Source organism: Anopheles gambiae, chromosome 3, assembly GCF_943734735.2.
Source record: "Anopheles gambiae chromosome 3, idAnoGambNW_F1_1, whole genome shotgun sequence".
Lineage (NCBI taxonomy): Eukaryota > Metazoa > Arthropoda > Insecta > Diptera > Culicidae > Anopheles > Anopheles gambiae.
Genome location: NC_064602.1, coordinates 75,342,940 through 75,366,139, shown reverse-complemented (window position 1 = coordinate 75,366,139; position 23,200 = coordinate 75,342,940). Strand labels below are relative to the sequence as shown.

General features: G+C 46.6%; 6 protein-coding genes across 7 annotated transcripts; 2 read left to right on the top strand and 4 right to left on the bottom strand.

The window, feature by feature from the left end:
* Nucleotides 1–7,650: 7,650 nt before the first annotated feature.
* LOC1270793 (inosine-5'-monophosphate dehydrogenase) lies at nt 7,651–11,399 on the bottom strand. The gene is made up of 4 exons (XM_309514.4): nt 10,923–11,399; nt 10,685–10,835; nt 9,124–10,322; nt 7,651–9,053 (listed from the first exon to the last, which is right to left on the bottom strand). The coding sequence occupies exons 1-4, from the start codon at nt 11,003–11,005 to the stop codon at nt 8,948–8,950; spliced, it is 1,539 nt and encodes a 512-aa protein (XP_309514.3). The 5' UTR covers nt 11,006–11,399; the 3' UTR covers nt 7,651–8,947.
* A 610-nt stretch (nt 11,400–12,009) lies between these two features.
* Nucleotides 12,010–12,944, top strand: LOC1270794 (DNA replication complex GINS protein PSF3). The gene is made up of 3 exons (XM_309515.5): nt 12,010–12,236; nt 12,311–12,416; nt 12,481–12,944. The coding sequence occupies exons 1-3, from the start codon at nt 12,134–12,136 to the stop codon at nt 12,884–12,886; spliced, it is 615 nt and encodes a 204-aa protein (XP_309515.5). The 5' UTR covers nt 12,010–12,133; the 3' UTR covers nt 12,887–12,944.
* A 17-nt stretch (nt 12,945–12,961) lies between these two features.
* On the bottom strand, nt 12,962–14,071 carry LOC1270795 (ATP synthase subunit d, mitochondrial). The gene is made up of 3 exons (XM_309516.4): nt 13,799–14,071; nt 13,244–13,547; nt 12,962–13,165 (listed from the first exon to the last, which is right to left on the bottom strand). The coding sequence occupies exons 1-3, from the start codon at nt 13,918–13,920 to the stop codon at nt 13,073–13,075; spliced, it is 519 nt and encodes a 172-aa protein (XP_309516.3). The 5' UTR covers nt 13,921–14,071; the 3' UTR covers nt 12,962–13,072.
* Nucleotides 14,072–14,276: 205 nt separating this feature from the next.
* On the top strand, nt 14,277–15,591 carry LOC133392799 (nuclear speckle splicing regulatory protein 1). Its single transcript, XM_061654343.1, has 2 exons — nt 14,277–14,377; nt 14,439–15,591. The coding sequence occupies exons 1-2, from the start codon at nt 14,367–14,369 to the stop codon at nt 15,544–15,546; spliced, it is 1,119 nt and encodes a 372-aa protein (XP_061510327.1). The 5' UTR covers nt 14,277–14,366; the 3' UTR covers nt 15,547–15,591.
* On the bottom strand, nt 15,583–17,317 carry LOC1270796 (NADH dehydrogenase [ubiquinone] 1 alpha subcomplex subunit 10, mitochondrial). Of its 2 annotated transcripts, none has more exons than XM_309517.5 (3): nt 17,171–17,317; nt 16,707–16,975; nt 15,583–16,626 (listed from the first exon to the last, which is right to left on the bottom strand). In XM_309517.5, exons 2-3 carry the CDS (start codon nt 16,938–16,940, stop codon nt 15,661–15,663), a joined length of 1,200 nt encoding a protein of 399 aa, XP_309517.5. In that variant the 5' UTR covers nt 16,941–16,975; nt 17,171–17,317; the 3' UTR covers nt 15,583–15,660. The 2 variants fall into 2 exon arrangements, with proteins under 2 accessions (XP_309517.5, XP_061510326.1); XM_061654342.1 differs by having other exon boundaries at nt 17,058–17,302.
* A 317-nt stretch (nt 17,318–17,634) lies between these two features.
* On the bottom strand, nt 17,635–22,340 carry LOC133392798 (uncharacterized). The gene is made up of 2 exons (XM_061654341.1): nt 20,960–22,340; nt 17,635–17,955 (listed from the first exon to the last, which is right to left on the bottom strand). The coding sequence occupies exons 1-2, from the start codon at nt 22,104–22,106 to the stop codon at nt 17,948–17,950; spliced, it is 1,155 nt and encodes a 384-aa protein (XP_061510325.1). The 5' UTR covers nt 22,107–22,340; the 3' UTR covers nt 17,635–17,947.
* Nucleotides 22,341–23,200: the final 860 nt, after the last annotated feature.

Sequence of the window (23,200 nt, the reverse complement as noted above, 5' to 3'; positions counted from 1 at the left end):
TGTAAACGCACGATGTTTCACATGATAACACACATAATAAGAATAATTTCAACGCAATATGACATCATGGCAAGCTATGTTTTTCAGACACAAACCCGCGCACTTGCAAATACACATTAAAAAGCACACTCTCTTTCTACTACTACACACACACACACACATGCACACACACACACACATACACACACACACTCACACACACACACACACACACACACACACACACACATACACACACACAAACACAAGTAACGTGGCAAAACAAGTGCACGGTGCATTGAAAAAAAAGGGTCCTATCTTAATGTCCGATACTGTACGAACTTGTTGTACTGCAAGCAAGCAAGCAAAACCAACTAAGAGTTGGCAAAAAAAGTGGGAAAAAAGGGGGAGGAAGCACACTAAAGCACCTCCCAAATGGAATGAAAATTTGCCTTCCCCGTGATGCTTTTGCATCTCGCACGAAGAGGCCACATTTTCCAGGTGAATGTGTATCCGTGTGTGTGTGTGTGAGTTGCGAGACTCAGATTCCAATTTTGCTTAACGGAGTGACAAGCCGATCCTGCCAAAGACCATTACCAAAGCGAACCGTTTATAGCGCTGTGTGTCCCACATTTCCGCCACAGCAAGGACATTACATTATTTTCGTAGCCCGTAGGTGGGGGGTTGGACTGATTTATTTCATTTACTGTTCCGTCAACGGTTTGGCACGCAACTTTTCCCTGTTTAGGCGAATTTAAGGTTCGTTTAGAAGCTCCATTTAGCATGAATCATAACGATACCATAACTGATAAGGTAGAATGACACATAAAACAGAAAAAACCACAACCCCGAAGCCCACGCGTTCGAAACTCATAAAACAATGTTTTATTCCTCTCTAAATCCGGTGCGCTCTCCTAAACGCTGTCCACTATTATGATCGGGGCGCGTATATAAATTATGGACATCATTCTCTCTCTCTCCTATCAATGCTCGTTTCCCACCACCACTACCGTCCACGTCGGTCGGTCGCTCGTCGCATGAAAAGCATGCAGAGCAGGGCCGTTTGATCTTGTCGGCACTATGAATATATGAACAAGCTATGAATATTTAATCGATCGTAAAGAGACTCGGCTCGGATGTGAACTCCAGGCGCTAGGAGAGAACTTTTCCTTTTATTTGCCATTTTTGCACGCTTTGGGTCATTTCCTGGGAAGATACCCGACCGCGTACGTACTTGTCGGGCATGCCTGGTCATCTGCCTGGCTTGACTATCTGTACGCCGCACTGTTTAAGGGTGTAAAAACTAGCCGCGCACTTGTAATTATCGTGTTTTTTTCTTTGCAAAAAGTATGTTATCAATATGGGTTTGATGATTGATTAATTTAAGCGCGATGTTGGAGTAAATGTTTCGTGAAGTAAAGTGTGATAAAAAGGAAGACAAAAACGATGGACGATTAAATAATAAGGATGGACAGCTGATCCGGAATGGATCAGAATGCACACAAAACACGCTATTCAATGTTTATACGATCAGGACGATCAAGGCCGAGGATCAAGGAACAATTAAGAAATGGATGATCTTAATAGTGTTGCTGCATGAAGATATTTTATCATGTTATGTTTTACATTTAGATTGATTACAACACGTTTTTTCCGTTCGTTAATTTTACTTTGTTGCTTCGTGTTTTATCATGCTCTCAAGGCTCTTCACTGGGGTTCTCCAGGGTTTTTTGACCATTTCGCAGATAGTTTTGAATTAATTCTGCGTGTTTTTTTACTGTGTCACAACATTTTTTGCCAATAAATAGTTAATGTGGTGGTAGGGATACCCAATGTACCTCCCAGGTACTGGTAATTCCTAGGAAATATCAAGAGAAGCTTTTTTCTGAACCATTACAGGTGTTGGAAATGGTCGTTAAGTCATGAGGGTCCTGGAGCTGATATTAAATCCATACCGTTTTTGGAACTGATTCCGAGCCCATATAGATCCTGAAATTGATACTGGACCCATACAGAGCCTGAAACTGATTCTAAACTCATATATGTCATGGAATTCAGAACCATATGAACAATGGAGCTCCCGACATCATACTGATCCTGAAACCAATCCTAAGTGAACCAGTACCAACTGATCCCGAACCCATCCTGGAACTGATTACAAATCAATACCGTCCTTGGAACTTGTCCCGAATACATATCCGTCCTAGAACTGATGCAAACTTGTTCGTCGCCATGGAACTAACCCTAGTTCTGGATCTCAAAAAGAACCCATTCCGGTGCTGGAATTGAACCCCAATCGTTATCGGTCTTCGAACGTATACTGGCTTCAAATGATCCTTTTCATGTTACCGCCTTATGATTGATCCTGGATCCTGGATTGATTTTAATCCTAAACCAGTCCAGGAACTGGTCCACAGCTTTTCGATACTGGAACTTTTCCTGAACTCACCGCAAAATTTAGCAAAAAAGGCAAGAACTCATGGATCATTTTCAATTAAGGTTTAAATAGAATTCAGAAAAAAAGACACTAAATCCTTGTATCTGATCTAATACAAAACAGGAACTTGCACCAATAGACACTCACAGAACTGAACACATGTTCAACCGGGGATCAAAAGGAAAGGATCGTTCGAGTGCACAGTTGCAACCAAATTTGGTTTATATTGAGTAACAGTCGTTGGTAGTGTTGCACACACACACATATTAATTGAATCTTGGTAGAATAATTTATACCTCCTTTTTTCACACGACAGGCGGCAAAAACATCCCACACGGCATTTGTTCGCGAATGTTCCGTCGAACGTTCGTTCTCCCCCGGCAGGGATCAAATCATCATACCATCAACAGCGTGAAGTGTTTGCTATATTTTCGGAAAATGGGGACCAAAACCGCGAAGAAGCAAAAGGAAAAACACGTATAAGATTCCCCATTTCCAACTGCTCCGCCCGGGGTCTCTGTGAGGGTAAGCTCCCGTTCGAGTGCTCTCGCGAACGGTAGATTTTCGCTCGAATCTGTCAACATCACAAATCTCGCGAATTGGGTTGGCGGTGGTGGGTGGTACAACTCAATCAACTTTTATCGATTGTCCCCGTTCGTTCGTTCGTTCGCTATGCGATGCGAAACCGTGTTGGCACCCGTGTTGTTGTTCAGCAATCACCGCCGTTCCGAGTTGACTTTATGCCCCGAGTTTTCTACCGTTGAACCGTGTGTCCGTCCATCCGTCGGTGTCTGTCTCCGGGACCTGTGCTCTCGTCGGGTGACATTTTGCACGCCCGACATCTCTATTGTGTGTGTGTGTGTGTGTTAACGAGCGGAGCGTAAACTAAAGCTTCGAAAAAATAAATCCTTGTACACGGGACTTGACTCTCCACCATCGTACAGAAAACGTTCCGAGGAGTGTAATAACGAGCAAATGGACTGGAGATTTGGAGTATTTGCTGCACAGACAGAAAATAAATGAGATTGGGTTTTGTGTGGTTCGGTTTGCTTCGGTGTTAAGCTCGTCTGCGTCGCATGATTAGAACGTATCGGAGCTGTGCTTGAATTGTGAGGAGAGACACGTTCAACATTATCTTACGCTTACACACTAATGTTAGTTCACACTCATAGAATGATTCTACATTTTTCATGTTAAGATTAAACTTGATACTTACAATTTCGTTTAAAAAAAGTAGCTCTATTTATTACAAACGCTGAAGTTCAACGCATCACTGATGTTTAGTTTAGTTTAGTTTAGTTTAGTTTAGTTTAGTTTATTAATCGATGGACTATGAAGCCCTCTCGAGTCAAAATTTGTTTACAATACATTACATTAGATAACGAACAGAACATTTATATATTGTTATTGTTGAACGCATTCCGAACACTTAAAAGTGAAGTCAGTTCCGTTATCGTCATTCCAGGCTCATAAATATCGTTAGCTGAATTTAATAGACGGCACATACAAAGAAGGGGGTTGCGAGAGCCAAATGTTGTTCGGGTTTCAGCGACTGCCAGCATTGGTCGGCGACGGAGTATTCTGGCAGGAACATAGAGGTGAATCCTTGAAAGCAGCTCGGGACAGTCGATGGTTCCGTTTAAGATTCCCGTGATAAATGCTAGTCTGGTGTGCTCAACACGTTCGGCGAGAGGCGGGATTCCAAGCAGCAGACACCTAGTTCTGTAGTCGAGACGACGCGGCCAATCACGGAGGGCGAAGCGCGTTGCCTTCCGTTGAATGGACTCTAGCCGCGCAAGTGCCCGAGTAGATGCTGGCCACCAAACAATGCTAGCATATTCCAGCAGTGGTCTGATAAGTGCGCAGTACAGTGTCTTGAAACACATAGGATCACGAAGCTCGCGCGTCATGTTTATGACCAAGCCAAGTAGACGATTGCCACTAGCGACTACTTGGTCTATCTGTTCTTCGAAGGAGAGTTTAGCATCTAGGAGGACTCCTAGATCCTTTACACAGTTCACTCTTTCGAGGTTCTGACCATCAAGCGTATAATTAAACAGCGCTGGAGCTCTTGAACGGCTGAATGAGATTATGGCGCATTTATCGATACAGACGCTTAGTGCATTACGCTTGCACCAGGAGACAAATTCAGTCAAAGTGGCTTGAAGTTGAAGATGGTCCTCGGGCTCACGGATTTCACGATAGATTTTAGCATCATCTGCGTAGAGTAGGCAACTGTTATCCGGGAGTGCCGTGCACAAGTCGCTTATGTAGAGCAGAAACAACAGAGGCCCCAGGTTGCTGCCCTGGGGTACGCCGGAAGAGGCACCGATAGATCTAGATTGGTGGGAGCCCATTCTAACTGCATATGAACGACCACATAAATACGATTTCATCCACTTTACCAGGGGTGGTGATAATCCAAGTCTATCAAGTTTTGCCAGAAGAATGTTGTGGGACACACTGTCAAAAGCCGCCTTAATGTCCGTGTAAATGGCATCAACCTGCATACCATCATCAATGGACTTATAACAGCCGCTAACGAATTGCATCAGATTTGTCGTAGTTGATCTCTTAGGCATGAATCCATGTTGGTTAGTGCTGATGTATTTGCCGGCAGATGCCATTAATGGTTCATAGATGATTAGCTCGAACACTTTGGCGCAGGCAGCTAAAGAGGTAATACCTCGATAGTTCACTGCTTCGTTTTTGCTGCCCTTTTTGTGGATGGGTGTTAGCCAAGAGACCTTCCACAGTGATGGAAAGGTTCCTGTGCGCAGAGATTCGTTAAAAATCTTAGTTAAAACAGGAGCTACCGATACGGCACAACGCTTGAGAATTGTCGCTGGGATACCATCTGGCCCCTCGGAGTATGACGACTTTAGACGCTCGATTTTTTGGGTAACCAGGGTCTCGGTGACGATAGGTAGCGTGACATGAATTGCATCTACCGGAGTGTTCACGAGCGCGGAAGCAACAGCCTCCGGAGGTGTGATGTTAGAGATGAAGCTATCCTCGAAACGCGTGGCGAACAGTTCACAAATATCTAATGGCGAGTGTGCACAATTATCCTTATACCGAATAGTCCCGGGGAGGCCAGTTGACTTGCGCATGTTGTCGGCAAAGCTCCAAAAGCGGCGAGGGTACTTTCGCAAGCTTCGTTCAGTCTGGCGTATATATCGACGATAGCAGACTCTATTATAACGTCGATAAAGTGCATGAGCACCATTGTAGTAAAGCCGACACGGTGTGGATCGATTAGCGCGTAAATTGTCATAAGCGGCTCGCTTTGCTTTTTTTAGGGCATGTAATGTGCGGTCACCCCACGGCGGTCCGCGATGGGGCTTTTTAATAGGAGCACATTCACGCAATGCGGCCCGCATAAACTCTGAGAAATCGTTCGTGGCATGGTCAATGGATGTATAGTTTGAGCATTCAAAGGATTGGTTGAAGGAGCAGATCAGTCTCTTGAGTTTAGTAAGGTCAGCACGTGCGTAATTGAGCTTTATTTCCGTAACAGTGGTAGCGTGATTCATAGACGATGCTGTGATTTCCAAATCAAATTCGAGCGGTGGGTGATAGCAGTCTATTGGCAGCAGCGGGTGCTCGCTGACGCGTATGAGCGAAGAAGTTGCTGCACTTGACCAATTCCCGTATGCAAGGTCTAAGATGCGCCCCATAGTGTTAGTGTTGTTATTAAGTTGGTAAAGCGCATTCTGGTGCAGTCCATCGACGAATTGGGCGCTACGAACTGAACTAGTATGAGGTTCAAAAAACACAAAAGGGGTTTCATGATTCGATTGCGCAGGCGACCAGGAAAGAGCGGGTTGGTTAAAGTCTCCCACGAGCACGAATCTGTCGTTTGGACCTAGTGTGTCGCAAATGCTGTTGACGGTGTCCAGTAATGTATTTATTTTTCCTTCGTCCGTGCTATGGTTGGGAGGAAGGTAGGCAGCAGCAATGAATAATCGGTACGTCGGGAGCTGAATGCAGATGCAAGCGATTTCAAGTGTTTGCGCAAGCACTGGGAGCGCATGAGAGCGGAGAGCGGAACTCACCGCAATTAGTACTCCACCGCCTCGAGATAGAGAGCTGTTTGCGGCATTTCTATCGCAACGATAGACACAGTGCGCATCGCCAAATAGGAGAGCTGTGGGAAGGCTGGGATCGAGCCAAGTCTCAGTGAGTACCACAACATCATAGTCCGCTTCTAACACAGTTAAACGGAACTCATCAGCTTTGGATCGTAAACCTCGCACATTCTGATAGTATACAGTTATAGACGTGGAACGGACATTGAGTGGTATGCGTGTGTAAGTTGGTGCAAGGTCATCGGTGAGAGATCGTGTCGTTGACGTGTTGTTATTTCGTGTAAACAAATGACTAGTCAGATACAGTGGCACAGTGCCTTTTGAGGAAACAGTTGTGTGATTATTACTTAAGAAAAAAGTGTTGAATAGTAGTTTGGTGCATTTTAACGGTGTTTGGTGTGGCTGTAGTTGTTTTTGGTGGAGCAGGCGATAATAAGGTACAATTCATATCGGGTGATAATTGTACAGGGTGCATCGGGCTATGTCGAACAGGTATAGGTGTGTTTGTGTTGGTAAGATCAGGACGATGGTGAGACGGCCTTTGCGGGAGTGAGATAAACTCACGCACACCGAGCCCGACCGGCCAAGATCCTGCGGTAAGTGCTTTATCTCGAAGAGCAGCGATAATTCTAACCTTAAAAGTTAGTGAACTAACTGAGCTAATGGTTGTTCCCGCTTTCAGCAAACTAAAAGCGATGACGTCCGTGGTGTCCAACTGTGATTTTACCATCGACACTACCTGGTCAACAGTGACGGTTTTGGCTAACCTAGATAGATGTAGCCACATATAGTTTGTTCTTGGTAGTTGTGACACGGTTGGGATCGACGTGGTGGTGGTATCGGTTCCTGTTATTATTGGTGGTAGTGAAGGGCGATTTCTTTGGTGAGTATTGTCGGTGTCTGTATTTACAGGGTATAGTGGAGCATTGTCAACAACAATGGCTTCCGTGGATGCAACAACGTCACGGAACAACCTGATGTACCATATGATTGAAGCGCTCTAAAATGAAATAAAAATAAGTACAATCGTTAGTTTTGAATTAGTTCCTTGTTTATGGAGTTGATTTGTCCATACCTGGCCCGATATTTTACTCGTATCAACTTCGGATTACTAAAAGCCATCAGCAGCATTAGAAGCATTACTTTATATCGGACCATATGTTTCATCGGTCCATACATTTATTCACTTTTCATTATATCAGTGTCGATCGTACCCACAACTAACACTATTAGACACATAATTGCCATAAAAAGCTCAATAAGGTAGCTCCCCCTACATAGAGTTTGTTATTGTTTGTTGTTGTTTTTTAATAACTTTCTACAATAGTACCGTTCGGAGGTTTGTTTAACAATCTTCCCTGCCTAGAGGAATTGTTCCAGTATGGACAAACTTTTCTTCTTCTCCTTCTTGCTCTTGCTGGCGGTATGAGTAACGTGGTCATGTGTGGAGTAACCATGAGTCCTTTGCGAAGGACTTGGGGACTTGGGTGAGGCTTGACGCCGGGACTCGCCCATCCAATTGAACCTTTTTTGCTCTGCTTCTATCGAATGCAATTGGTACACCTTAAATTTAACATATTTCACTGTCAGTAATTATTTTCCTCCCATAATTGAAGCGGACTATTCACGTCTCTTTCACAATTGAAAGGCAAAAGGAAGTCAATTTCCTACACAACTGAAGCCATTCCCCACTCGAATGGCTGGCTGTGTTTGTAGTATTAATGCACATATTGAATTTTCCCACACCTAGGCCAACGTTGTGGTTGTTGAAATTAGTAACATATCTCATGTAATACTACCACTCCGAAAATTGCTCTTTGCCATGCTAATTTGGTTTCTCCAACGTGGAGAAAAGAGAACATGTTTTGCTTTGCAGTGGAAAACGGTTGCGGCGACGGGCACGGTACGCGAAATCTACTTCTCTCTCTCTGTCACCGTTAAAAACAGCGATCAAAGAGAAGAAATTGAAATGGTTCTTTAAAGCCTAAATTATGGTGGCAGATTATGCGATTGATTGTTACATGTTGTTGCCATATTTTTGTTTTACGCAAACTTAAACATAATTATATGTGTTTTGGGAGTGTGATTTTTGCTTTTTACCGTCGCTAACAAAGAAAAACGGCGCTCGCGTTGTACGCCAGCAACTACCTGTAAGCTGTGTCGCGTATGTCCAAAAGTTCCCTAACTCCCATGGTTTGTATGTTTGCTAGAAACATGCCTTACTTAATAACTGTCACGAACTCTACACAGTATGCTTACAGCGGTAGATGTTAGACAAATGTGATCACTTTTAGCCCAAAATTTCAGTGTCTCGCTGTTGCAGGGCGCTTCTCTTTTTTTAAGTGTCTGTGCCACCACAAAATGCCGCTCTGCGCTGCGCCTTCCATCGAACCGTACCGGAGACCCCTCACGGAAGGTGCTCCTGGGCGTTGGGTTGATCTCAGAACAGGCGCTTCTCGTACGAGAACAGACCGTGCACGTTACCCTCGAGCTGGGCCGAGTGGGTGCGCTTCATGAAGCGCAGCTCACCGTTGTAGATCATTTTTCTGCAGGAAAACAAACGATGAGTAATTCGATTATTGAAAAAAAAAATGTATTAAAACTATCAAAACTCACCTTAAGTTAGCGATGGAACGTGCGCCAATGTCCTGGCAGCTGTGCTGCAGCCCGCACAGCAGGTACGGCACGAAGCGCAGGATCGAGCCCTTGTCCACAATCGAACCGCTCACGCCCTGCGCCACCCGCATCTTCTCAATCTCCGTGTGATAGTAGCGCGAGCTGGCCGACCCCTTGCCGTCCTTGCGCTCCATCGCCTCCAAGCTGCCCATTCCACGGTACTTCTTCAGCCGCACGCCATCGCTGAAGTAGTACTCCCCGGGCGCCTCCGAAGTGCCGGCCAGCAGCGATCCCATCATCACCGCGGACGCGCCCAGCGACAGCGCCTTTACGATGTGCCCGATCGACTGAATGCCACCGTCCGCAATGACCGGCACGCCGTACTGGCGGGCCAGATTGCACACCTGATACACGGCCGTGGCCTGCGGGCACCCGCACGCCATCACCTCCTGCGTGATGCAGATCGAGCCCGAGCCCATGCCGACGCGCAGCGCATCGCACCCGGCCGTGATGAGATTGTACGCCTGCTGGCGCGTCACCACGTTGCCCGCAATCACCTGCAGCGACGGGTACTTCTCCTTGATGTACTTGATCATGTTGATCTGGTAGAGCGAGTTGCCCTGGGACGAATCGAGCACGATCACGTCCACCCCGTTCTGGTACAGCAGCTCCAGCCGCTCCTTGTCCTCGTCGCGCGTACCGATCGCAGCGCCGACCAGCAGCTGCTTGTTGCTGTCCTTCAGTGCGTTCGGGTAGGTGCGGCCCTTCTTCAGATCGGTGCGCGCAATCAGTGCGACCAGCTCGCCCGTCTTGTTCACGATCGGCAGCTTGCCCTTTTTGCTCTTCTCCATAATGTTGTTCGCTTCCTGCAGCGTCACCCCGTTCGGGGCGGTAATGAGATCCTCCAGCTTCGTCATGATGTCCTTCAGCTTGATGTCCACGTCGTGCTCGCGGAAGTCGATGTCGCGCGACGTCACGATGCCGACCAGCCGGGTGCCGATTTTGCCATTCTCCGTGATCGGGTAGCCGGTGAAGCCGTTCTTGCGCTTCGCCTCCAGCACGTCCGCGACCGTGTTTTCCGGCCCCATCACCAGCGGGTCGCGGATGAAGCCATGCTTGTACTTCTTCACCTTGTGCACCTCGTTCGCCTGGTACTCGGGGGTGCAGTTGTGATGGATAATGCCGATGCCACCGCACAGCTTTTGTGTGGAATGGGGATGGAATAGCCAAGAAATAGAACAGCAAAACGATAAGTAAACTAATGTCTTGTCTGGGGCATTTTTTGTGGGGTTTCTTTCTCTCACTCTCTCTCTTTCTCTCTAAAGGCATCACCAGGAAACCTTTTAAACGTTGCTGTCGAACGCAACAAGTGAAGGGGTTGAGACGGGGTGGAATTATTATTTCTCTTGCGTCACATCCTCCTCAACCCCCTTTCGGCAGTCCATCCGCAGAAAAGGTTTGTTTTTCAAAACACACATGCCGCGAGTTGCAAAACACACACACATGCCGCGAGAGAGGGAAAGAGCGAGCAAGAATATGAAAGAGAACGCGCTCTACTCACCGCCATCGAGATAGCCATTTCGGCTTCGGTCACCGTATCCATGGGCGAGGAGACGAGCGGTGCCTTCAGCATGATTTTCTTCGTCAGCGGCGAGGACAGGTCCACCTCTTCCGCCGTGAAATCGATGTAACCCGGCAGGATGATAAAGTCGCTGAAAGGGTATAGCAATGTAGCAGGGAAGCGACGGGGTACCAAAACATATGTTTCGGCCAGTTGCTGGACCGTACCGCTTACTTACTTGTACGTCAGGCCGTCACTTTTCCGGAACAGCTCCTCACAGGAAAGCCCATCCTGCAGATTGTTGGACGTGCCGTTCTCCATCGTCCTTAGTCCGGCCGGAATTAACCACGCGTTGCCTGTTGGCCACACACCAAACACACACGCACGCACGCACGCCTCTTTAGGATTGCGCAAAAACACGTGGTGATGGAGAAACTCGATACACCGTGTGGCCGAGTGGTGTTACCACGCAAATCTCGTGGTTCGTGAGGAGCAAAAAAGCGACAGCTGTTTGTTTTGAGTTGAGCTGGAATGATAACGCTAACGGTTGCAATGGGGTTGTCGTGTGTTTTGCGGTGCAAAAAAAAATGGTAGTTTTTCCTCGTTACAATACAGGCAACAGATTATTGGCACCGCGAGAGCAACTTCCACTCCACCACATTTGCCACAAGAAATTGAACGTTTCGTGCCCAGTCGGAGGGTGTCGGACCATGTCGCACTGTTTGACAGTCAAGGTGGCTTCACTTTACAACTCCGCGCAGACACACCGCATCGAGAAGTCAACCCTGGATCAGAGTGGGCAGAAAAACTGATTTTTGAAATGCCTACGCTGAAAATACCGATTTTTCATCTATTCTACCGAAAATCACAGATTTCTGCATAACACTGACTGACAAGTTATGAAACTATTTCACAAATCATTTTTTGCATTAAATTCCATTGAAATCACTAGTGAATAGAACAAGAAACTCAAAATGTCAACTAAGGCAGCGCTCTAGCAGCAATCGAACACGACATCGAAGAAGAAAAATATATGGGACTAGACATGTTCGATTTGATTACCAACAAATCGAACATGTCTAGTCCCTTACATTTTTCGTTTTTGAAGTCGTGTTCGATTGCTGCTAGAGCACCTGGTAAGGCCCATGTCATTGCTTTTTCGCATGCGATTTTATCGGAAGGCCTGTCAAATTTTTGTATGGGATTCGACAGATAACGTCGGACAATGAAATCGTTGCAATTCGCATTGAAACTGAGCTAAAAATTTAAAAACCTACCGACAACTACCACAAAAAACTGAAATTGCTACCGAAAACCGCCAAAATAATCTGGTCACATTGCCCAGGAGCGTTCGCAAACGGAAAACAGCTGACAGATTGCGCTTGCCACAGACCAAAGGGCGCTAAAAACGTTGAAAATCAAAATAGAAAATTTTGGCTACGAACCGCAATGAATATTCCAAGCTTTCGGCCCAATTACTACAGCCTGGACGATATTGCGATAACGCAGGAACGCATACCATGCCGCACGACGCAGGATCTCCACATGATGGGTAAGGGCGATATGATGTGGGTGGCAGTGGCCATTTTCCAACCACTGACTGAGCGCTTTTGTGTTGTGTTGCAGGTTTTCTGGACGCTTCGGAAAAATCTCCCAACCTATCGAACAACCACACGCTCGAGCTTCCGCTTTGGGTGATGCTCACGCAAGACGATAGAAATCCACACTTTGAGTACGTAACGCCTTGCTTTGCGGAGTAATTTTAAGGCCAACTATGATTATCTTCTCCCTTTTAGAGCTCTCGTCCCCGACATCTACAGTGCGGCCTACAAGGAAATCTACCAAGCGGATGCGAATTACGTGGAGCTCGGTGCGCTTTGCAAGTTTTACTTCGAGCTGGGCATGTACCTGACGCGCTACCAGAACAACAACAGCGTGGCGGAGATGCTTTACACCACGGCACAGGAGCGGCTCAAGGGGTTGAAGGATCTGTGCCAGAATGTCGGTAACGATAGCTTGAACGTGGCCAGCAAGTTCGACTTCAGCGAGCGGTTGCTGTTCAACGAGGGCACCAAAACGAACAAGCTGTTCGACGATTGGCTGCAGGAGCGGCAGGTCCACATCAAATCGACTGAGATCGCGATTAACATACGCAAGCGGAAGCGAAGTCCGGACGGGGATACGCAGGAGGAGCAACAGTAAAACGGGAAATTGCTTTTTCTTTGGTCAAAATACACGGGGTTGTTTCTTCAAAAACGAATCTGCTGATGTACGGTGTGTTAGCGAACAGCAATCTGCTTTATTTCTATTCCGGATCTACGCCGGCCGGTACCAATCGTTGACGTCACTGTGCGCTCCACAATGAGCCGACCCCGTCGTCGTCGTCGCTTAATGGTGTGGCTCAGCGTTCGGTGCACCAGGTTCCTGCTCCTCCGGGGTGTGTGGCCAGAACGATGGACGGTTGATGGGATCCAAGGCTTGCTAAAGGGGGGATAAAGCGAATGGGAAGCAAGCATTTAGCAACATCCAGCAGGAAACGTAGACATTTGTCGACCTCACCTCAGGGAATGAGTCTTTGAAGTCCTCCATCGTCATCTGGTCGAACGGCAGCAGCGCCTTCAGGGTGGCGATCTGGGTCTGGTAGTCGGAAATGCGCACCTCCGACTCCTTCACGAACTTGGCGATATCCTGCTGGACCTCCTTCTCCTGCGCCTCCACCAGCTTGGTCACGTTATCGGCCGGGTACGGGATCTGCAGGCCTTCGTACGCCTTCTGGAACTTGTCCACCATGCCGGCCACGGGGACATTCTTCTTGTAGAACGACCAGTCGATTTTCGGCGGTGTCTCCGGGTTGGCAACAACGCTGTGGTAAGAGGGTGGTTACGGACGGACGGGGGAGGGGGACACAAAAAAAAGTTACAAAAGCGATTACGAAACACAGCTCACTTTGGCGGTGCGGGACCCCTTCACGTCGGTGTTGTGTCACGGGCAGTCTCCACCACTGACAGCTAACAGGGACGTGATGGTGGAATCTCTTCCAATGGAGGGATTCTGCCTGTATGCCGGACGGGGAGCCCTCCCGCCCCCGCCGACCGAAGGGAACCTTTTACCTACCTGCGCAGATATTTGTCACTCTTCGTCTTGAACGCGGCCAGGTTAGCCTTCTGGTTCGGGGGCACGCGCTCGGCCAGAGCGGCCCAGTTCACACTCGATTGAGCAATTCGACGGGAGGCCATCGTGCGCGTTTTCCAAAATAATCACCGACACAACTCCGGACAAAAATATGTGCGATTCTGCTTTCGGCGAGAATGAGAAAATCGTGCTTACATAATTTGACAGGTCCGGACATTGTGCTCGAATCGAGCAGCTCGTTGACAGCGGAGGCTAACAGTGGGAGCGCGTTCATGAGCAAATCGTTTTATAAAATTAAATAAAAAAGATTACAAAATTAGAGAAAATAGAAAAACAGATTCAGAACACGCTTAAGCTAAAAGAATGCGAATAATGCCTCCAGTTTTCAGCTAAATTTTCCTTTGTTTTCAAAAAGGTTCCAATAAATAAATTATTTTAAATTATGTCAATCATTTCCACTGTCACATGAATTTGAGTGTGGTTGACCAAACTCATCCAGTTTGTTTGCCGCCGTTTGTTTACACTCGTTCCGCGCGAGCATCATTCCACAATGTCCAAAAAGTAAGTTTCTCTTGATTTACTTCACAATTTCAATGTTATTTTAACGATTGTTCACCTTCAGATACGGTTTAATCGATCGTGCCGCCGATGCCGGTCCGGTGAAAAAGCATGCCGCCTTTGCCAGCGACTCCGACTCGGACGAGGCCGGCACGAGCAAGGTGAAGATCGAGCTGGGCGCCAACCAGAAACGCCAGGCACAGGCCGCGCAGCAGAAAGCGATCGAGGAAGACCCGACGATCTATCAGTACGACGAGCTGTACGACGATATGGTGGAGCAGCGGGAAAAGACGGCCACCCAGGGGAAGGAGCAGGCGGTGGACCGGAAACCGAAGTACATCGGCAAGCTGATGGAGACGGCCGAGCGGCGGAAGAAGGAACAGGAGCGCCGGATCGAGCGGCAGGTCCAGAAGGAGCGCGACGCGGAGGGGGAAAAGTTTAAGGACAAGGAATCGTTCGTCACGTCCGCGTACCGTGCCAAGCTGGAGGAGATGAAGAAGCTGGAGGAGCAGGAAAAGCGCGAAGAGTACCTGGAGACGATCGGGGACGTTACGAAGCAGTCCGATTTGGGCGGGTTTTATCGTCACATTTACCAGCAGAAGACCAAGCACGAGGAGAAAGGTGATGATGAGAAGGAGGAGAAGGAGGGCAAGGTGGACACAAAAGCGGAAGAGGTGACAGAGGCGGTAGAAGAGCGTGAAAAAGAGTCCCCGGAGAAGGTGGAAAAGCAGGAGCGTCCAAAGGCGTCCTCACAGCGGGAAAGGAAATATCGTAAGCGGGTGTCGGATGATGAGAACGAGGCCGCGGTGGAAAGTAACGAGCCCAAGGAGAGGACACATTTGCAGTCGAACTTGGATGCGGATTCAGATTTCAGCATCGATTCGGATAGTAGCAGCGAGGATTCGGAAGGTGAGCAGGAAAAGGATCAACCAAAGGGTGAGCCTGTTGAGGGAGAAAAGGAAACGAACGGACATACAGCAAGCGCACCCACCGTGCCGGTTGAAGGTGCCCAGGAATCGGTGAAAGAGGAGGACACGGTGGAGGAAGAACCGGCAGCAAAAAAGCCCAAACCACCGCCGATAGACATCTGGAAGAAGCGAACCGTTGGCGATGTGTTTGAGGCGGCCCGGCAACGATACTTCGAACGACGCCAGATGCAAGAATCCTGCTAACTTTCAAATAAACAAGCAAATACACGACTGAGGGTGTTAAGTTAACAATTTAGTTTATTACACTGCGACTCCTCTCACAAGAAATTATGGTGCCCGGGTATTGTGGCAAGTATCTTACAGCGTGTTGCGGAAGTCGGCCTTCATCTTGGTGAGGATGCCGGTGTCGCCGCACTCCTCGTTGTAGCCCTTGCGGAACTGCATGCCCGGGGCCGAGTACCAGACGTCGTACCACGCCTTGAAGTCGTCCGGCGACACGGTCAGCTCGGGCACGTCGAACCGCGGCACGTTCAGCGAGTTCATCAGGTCCGGCTTGTTCATGTACCGGCAGCGGGCCTCGGTCCAGTCCTCCTCGTTCTCCATCACCCAGTCGCGCATCTTCGGATCGTCCTTGTCGAACCGGTCGAAATCGATGCGCTCGATATCCTCCACCACCACCTCCGTCTCGCCGTAGTCCGACCAGTCGTAGATCAGCAGCTCGGCGTGTGTGCTGATGTCCTTCAGATACTGCTGCTTGTAGATCGTCTCGATGTCCTTCAGATACTGGTCGGTCAGGGCCTTCGAGTTGACCTCCGCCGGGTTGGCCCGCTTCTTGATGCGCTGCTTCACCACGTCCACCGGCACGTCCAGATAGATGACCAGGTGCGGCTTCATCAGGTCGCAGAACGTGTTCTTCACCAGATCGTAGTACACCGAGCGGGCACCCTTGGAAACGTACCCGTTGCGGAACATCGCCTCGAGAAAGACGAAGTCCGAGTAGACGCTGCGATCCAGCACCACACCCTCGCCCGTACTGAACAGATGGGCCAGCGCGTCCGCGTACTGCGAGAAGCGCTCCACCAGCATGCGCACCTGGAAGGAGGCCGCGTTGCGGTGGGTCGGATTTTGATGGAATTTCGTCACGTCGAAGCTCTGCATGGTGGCGGGCAGCTTGGCATCAAGCTGGCGCATATCGTACCCATACGGGTTGATGTAGTAGTTGTCCATCGTCACCTCCGGGAAGTATTTCATCTCCAGCTCTGCGGCGAGCTCCTTGGCAAAGGCGGATTTTCCTGCCGCGATCGGGCCATCAACCACTACGACCTAAAACGGAAGCACAGACGGAGGACAGTTCATTGCGATTGGTATTGCCATTTGTTGCTGTGTATTTCCAACCCGCACACCTTCGTGTTCTCGTCGAACCGGCTGGTCGTGTTCTTGCGCAGCACGTCCATGCACGCATTCCAGGCAGTGTATTGCTTCTCCAAGTACGGGAACGGTTTCGGCTTGCTCAGCTTCGAGCCGCGCAGCGTCTTGCCGGAGATGTTGCGTGCCGCGATGAAGAGCGGCGTTGCCGGGGACCCTGCCCCCGGCGTACCCTTCACCAGGCGAACTCCGATGCGGAAAACACCCGACATGGTTCGATGGGGCAGCAGTAGCAGCAGCACTAAAGCTGAAAGGGGGAGGAGTGGAGAGAAAACGGGATGATCACACAATCAAAACAACGTTCACTCCCGGTGCGGCAGTAAAATTACGTAAGAACGGAATCGGTTTACGGATGGCCAAAACGTCCGGCCGTTCCCGGGTCACATGGATTAGGTGAGGGTGGAGGGGAAGCGTGAAAGAAAAGCACGGGCAGTGAAAATACCTTGCGTGAAAGACCAAAAGGGAACCTGGAAATGCTGCACAAGCTGATAAAAACACTTGGCAGCCTGAGTTGGGTCGAATATTTTCTTCGTTTGTGCTGTTTTAGATGCGTTTGACACGGTGCCAGCTGTCAAATTTGACGGGACGGGTGAAAATGATCTAAAACGATGGACAGCGGGAAGGCCACCAACAGCCACGTCAGATTGAATTTGAAAATTTTAAATTCAAATGAAATTAGTAAACAATCGTTTAATTTATATTTATGTTATTTTTGGTAAAAAATCACACAATGAATTCGGTTAGAATGCTAAAATGGTTTAAAATGGAAATGATCTTCTTTCATGAAAATGGTAAAATTTGCCATCGGCTAAATACTGTCTGTTAAACGGAGTCTTTTAGGACTCCTTCTGACCTGAGAGCTTGAACCGTTTAGATCCCGTTTAGGAGTCTGTTGTAATTCACTCGTATATTTGTACTTCTGTATCTTTTCCGTTTGTACGCTTCTCCCGACGCTGCTCCAGTGGCGCACTTTTTTCCCGTTCCCCCTGTTGACAGCCGCTGTCAGCCAACCGCTACCAGGTTGGTCCATTTGGTGATGTTGACATTTCGATGGTTATGACAGCTCTTCCCTCCGAAATAGTTATTTACAGTAGTAGCCTTTGTGGTGTTTTGATACTCCTTGCTGATCGCCGCAGTTTTGCTTCCGGTGGTATTTCCGCTGAACATGGAGCCTCTGATGGAAAACTCATTGGTGGAGGGTTGGATGGTTGCGCTTGTACTATTGACCTAGATCCACAATCTGTCATTAGTTCTGGTGTACTGCTATTTTTCGGGATGGTATTAGTTTCTGATTCCAAATTATGCGAAGTAGTCTCTCTGCCTTGCCAAGAAGTGTTCCTATTTATGGGTTTTTGCATACTAATACCCACAGCGCGCATTTGATCGATGTGACGTCTCCAAGTTCGTCCATCATCTAACTCTATTTCATAATGCAGTTTACCTAATCTTGCTGTTACTTTTCCGAATTCCCATTTGTTATTTTTAATGTACTCCCTTGCAGCTACTCTTTGTCCTATTTCAAAATCTTTAGTTTTTATGATTTCTCTATTGTTCGAGTTTGAAGTTGGAATCATTATGTCAATACGGCTGCGTATTTGCCTTCCAAATACTAACAAAGAGGGCGAAAAACCAGTGCTAGGATGAATTATTTTTCTGTAAGACAATAGAATATTGCTCAACACTTCTGGAATTTCTGTACGATTACATTTTACTGCCTTCAGCTTTGATTTTAGTGTTTGAATAAAACGCTCGGCCTGTCCATTTGTCGCTGGATGGTAAGGTGCACTAAATTTATGAATCACCCCGTTTAGCTTTAAAAACCTGGTAAATTCCGTTGACGAAAATTGAGTGCCATTGTCGCTAACCAAAACCATAGGAATTCCGAATGTACTGAATATTTCCCTGCAGGCATTTATTGTGGTTTCGGTAGTCATGTTGTTGACGACACGGACCTCAGGCCATTTAGAGAAAGCATCCACTAAAATAAAAAAGTAGCTTCCCATGAAAGGACCAGCATAATCCACATGCACCCTCTGAAAAGGCCCTTCTGCTTTCTCCCAGCAATGTATCGGTACTTTTGGTGGGTTTGCTCTTGTCTCTTGACAGGGTTGGCAGTTATTTACAATATTTTCAATTTCTTTGTCTATGTTGGGCCACCAACAATAACTTCTTGCCAAAGATTTGATTCTAGAGATCCCAAAATGAGAAGAGTGAAGCTCCTGTAGTACCTTTTCTCTTAATAAAGGCGGAATGTAAACTCTACTCCCCCGCATAATACAATCACTTTGTAAATCGAATTCATTTTGATCAATACCAAAACAGTGTTTCGGTAAAATTATTTTACCCGTTCTGAGGGCACGCAGTAGTTCTTCAACATTTGGGTCTACAGCTGTGGCTTTTGCCAATTCAGGAACTGTTAAAGGCAATGTTTCGATTACGTTGATCTCAACTAAATCGGAATCCTCTATTCTTCTATCAGAATCCTCTGACGGTAAAGGCAACCTTGACAATGCATCGGCGTTACAGTGGTTTACAGATTTCCGGTGACGAATGTTATAATCAAACCCTTGTAAAAAAGCTGCATAGTGCTGCATTCGCATTGCCGACATCGTTGGTAATCCTTTGGATTCTGAAAATATCTGTGATAAAGGTTTGTTGTCCGTTACCAGAGTAAATTTCCGTCCATATAAATATTGGTGAAATTTATGCACTCCGAAAATGATTGCGTAGGCTTCTTTGTCGATCTGAGAATATCGCTGTTGAGTTTTGTTTAAAGTTTGCGATGCGTATTGTAATGGCCTTTCGGTTCCATCGGCAAATTTATGGCTAAGGACGGCACCTACCCCGTAGGGTGAGGCATCTGTAGCTAATATGAGAGGAAGGTTAGGATCATAGTGTACCAGTACTCTCTCCGTTTGCATTTCCCTTTTTACCTGAGCGAATGCCTTTTGGCAATGCTCGTCCCAAACGTATGGTATTCCATCTTTTAGAAGATTGTTTAAAGGATAGTTTACAGTACTTAAATTTGGGAAGAACCGTCCGTAATAATTTACCAAACCTAGAAAAGATCTTAATTCATCTACGGATTTCGGAGCCGGCATGTCCTGTATGGCCTTAATTTTTGTATGTAGTTTGTGTATGCCATGTTTATCAACTAGGTATCCACAATATTCTATTTGATCTGCGAAAAACTCGCATTTAGCTTTGTTTACTTTTAGATTGTACTTTCGTAATCTTTTTAGTACTTCTTCTAATCTTTTTAAATGGATTTCATCGTTTGGCCCTGTAATTCTAATATCATCAATAAAAGCAGTTACTCCTGGAATGTCCTGTAGAATCTGTTCGATTAACCTCTGAAATATTGCTGGTGCCGATGCCACCCCGTACATTAGTCTGGTAGGGCGGTACAATCCTTTGTGGGTTGCTAATGTTAAAATATCCCGACAATCGGGGCTTACCTCCAATTGCAGATAGGCTTGGGAAAGGTCTAATTTAGAAAATTTTTCCCCGCCTGCAATATTTGTGAACAATTCCTCAACTGTCGGTAGTGGGTGCTCGTCTACTAATAGGTTTGGATTAACCGTGATTTTATAGTCACCACATAATCTTACATTACCCCCTGATTTTTTTACTGGCACAATAGGTGTAGCCCATTCAGAATGATCCACTTTCTCTAGAACGTTTTCCTCAACTAACTTATTGATTTCATTGGTTACAGCATCTCGGACAGCAAATGCGACAGGCCGCGCTTTGATAAAAATAGGTTTTGTTTCTTTGCGAAGAGTTAATGAAGCTTGTAACCCTTCAATTTTGCCTATTCCTGCCTCAAATACTTCCGAATATTTTTTTAGTAGAGCTTCTAGTATTGAGCATGGAGTGAAATTTTCCTTTTCACAATATGAAACTTCTTGACTGGTATGCATAAATTTATTCAAATCTAACTTTATAGTTCTCATCCAGTTACGTCCAAGCAAAGGATTTCTGTCGGATTTTGTGACAAGCAATGGCAAAGGAATTTCTAAATTTTTAATTTTTGCTCTCACTTCGATCTCTCCAAGAACGTTGATAACACCGTTGCAGTAACTTTTCAATTTTACATTGCTTTTCTTCATCAATGTGTTAGGAAAACAATTTAATCTATCCCTGTTACTTATTAGTGATACTGGAGAACCCGTGTCCACCTCGAAAATAAGTTTTCTATCAGAGATTTCCATTTCCAGCAAAAACTTACCCGCCAGATTTTGCACTGCTCTCAGGTTGAGCACATCCACAACGTCATCGTCACAGGCAGGAAGATCAGGCTCGTACTCCAGTGTGTGTACTCCTGCTCGTTGTAGTTTTGTACGACACACTTTATCCAAGTGTCCCATTTTCTTGCAGTAGTTGCAAATTGCATTCCGGTGTCGACACTTATCCGCAAAATGCTCTTCGTTTCCACACCGATAGCAAGCTGTTTTCCTTTGAACCGTTGTTGGCTTGCTCTTCTTCTTGCTCGTGATGCTGATGTGCTGAACTGGATACGCTGCACCGGCGCCGTGTATTTCGTCTGCGCCTCGATTTGACATTTCCATACTAAAAGCTATGTCCTTCGCTTTAGCCAATGTTAAGTCGCGCACCTCGAGCAACCGCGATTGGATCGCACGGTTTTGGAGTCCGAATACAAATTGGTTTCTCAAGGCTTTGTCGAGGTAATCCCCAAAATTGCATGTTTGTGCTAGCTTCTCCAATTCCATTAGATACGTAGACAGTGTTTCGTTTTCAGCTTGCTTCCGATTTGCAAACTTGAAATTTTCCAAAATTTCTAAAGGATTTGGGTTGAAATGCTCTTGAAGAATGGAAACAATTTCCTGGAACGTTTTAGTTTGCGGTTCTGCATTCTTTAACTTGTTGCACAACACGTCATAAGTAGCACCACCCATATAATGGAGAAGGTAATCACGTTTGTCTTCTTCGGAAACTCGATGGATTTTGAAGGCAATTTGCAACCTTTCCAACCATCTCTGGAATTTGCAGTTTGTTGGATCAAACGGCTCAAATGAGAACATTGTAGACATATTCGTAACAGCAGTAGTTATCCCCCGGACCGAAACAGACAGAGCGGTACCTTCACCCACACTTGAGCCGGGCACCGATGTGCTGGATGTAGTAGAACTGGATGCCTTTGGTTTTACCGCAGCAGAATGGGCCGTAACAGGGCCTCTAGTAGAAGTGTTCGAAGAAATAGGCTTAGCAGTAGCAGAATTGTCCGTAGCAAGGACGCCAGTAGGAAGGTTTGAAGAAGAATCGGCCGTAGGTGTTCCGGTACTGGCAGATTTAGCAGCAGCCCGTGTGGTGACAGAAGCAGCAGGAATTTCGGTCTTCTTTGACGCCGGATCCATGAAAACAACACAAGCTTAGTTTGCTTAGGTATAATAACGTGGTTTTCGTACTTCCTCGTCGCCAATTTGTTGTAATTCACTCGTATATTTGTACTTCTGTATCTTTTCCGTTTGTACGCTTCTCCCGACGCTGCTCCAGTGGCGCACTTTTTTCCCGTTCCCCCTGTTGACAGCCGCTGTCAGCCAACCGCTACCAGGTTGGTCCATTTGGTGATGTTGACATTTCGATGGTTATGACAGAGTCGCTTAGTGCATTTGTATCGCCTGGAATGGGTTCAGAATCAGTTGGGTTGGAGAATCTGCCTTAGATTCTATATAAGTTTCACGCCCTATCAGTTCATGGACTAATTATATGGGTCAAGATCAAGATCATTTCAAGGACTGGAATGATTTCAATATATTGTTCCAGGACTAGTATAGAAGCAGGATCAAATCCAGGACTGGTATAGGTTCGGGATCATTCCAGGACCGATATGGATTCAGGATGAGTTCCAAGACCGTTGTAGATTCAGCACCAATTCTGTTATCTGGGTGTGGGTTCAATTCAGTTCCTGAACCAGTATGCATTCTTTGAAAAAGAGCTCTGGTAAATGTTCTACATCAGTTTCTATATATGTGCCCCTTGGATTTAAGAAGGATCTTGAAAAAGCGAAGTATTTAAGCGGAATATCCCAATCACCGTGTTGATTGAAATAGTACATTATAAAAATCCTCATGATAGAGTTTTGTTCTTTTTTTCTTCTTTCGGTATTACGATCTTCGAAATTATGTTAAGAAGTTAAATCACTTCCAGATGTAAAACACATCTTATAAGAAGGAGAAAGTCGTTTATATTGCTTTATACTAGTCATTTCTTAATGCCTGATAAGCAAATTATCAATATCTTTAACAAGTATAGCAATGACAGTGAAGTAGAATCTTCTTCTTCTTTTGGCTCAACAACCGTTGTCGATCAAGGCCTGCCTATGCTTGGCTTTCAGTGACCTTTGGATTACCCCCCATAGCAGGATAGTCAGTCCTACGTATGGCGGCACGGTCTATTTGGGGATTGAACCCATGACGGGCATGTTGTTAAGTCGTACGAGTTGACGACT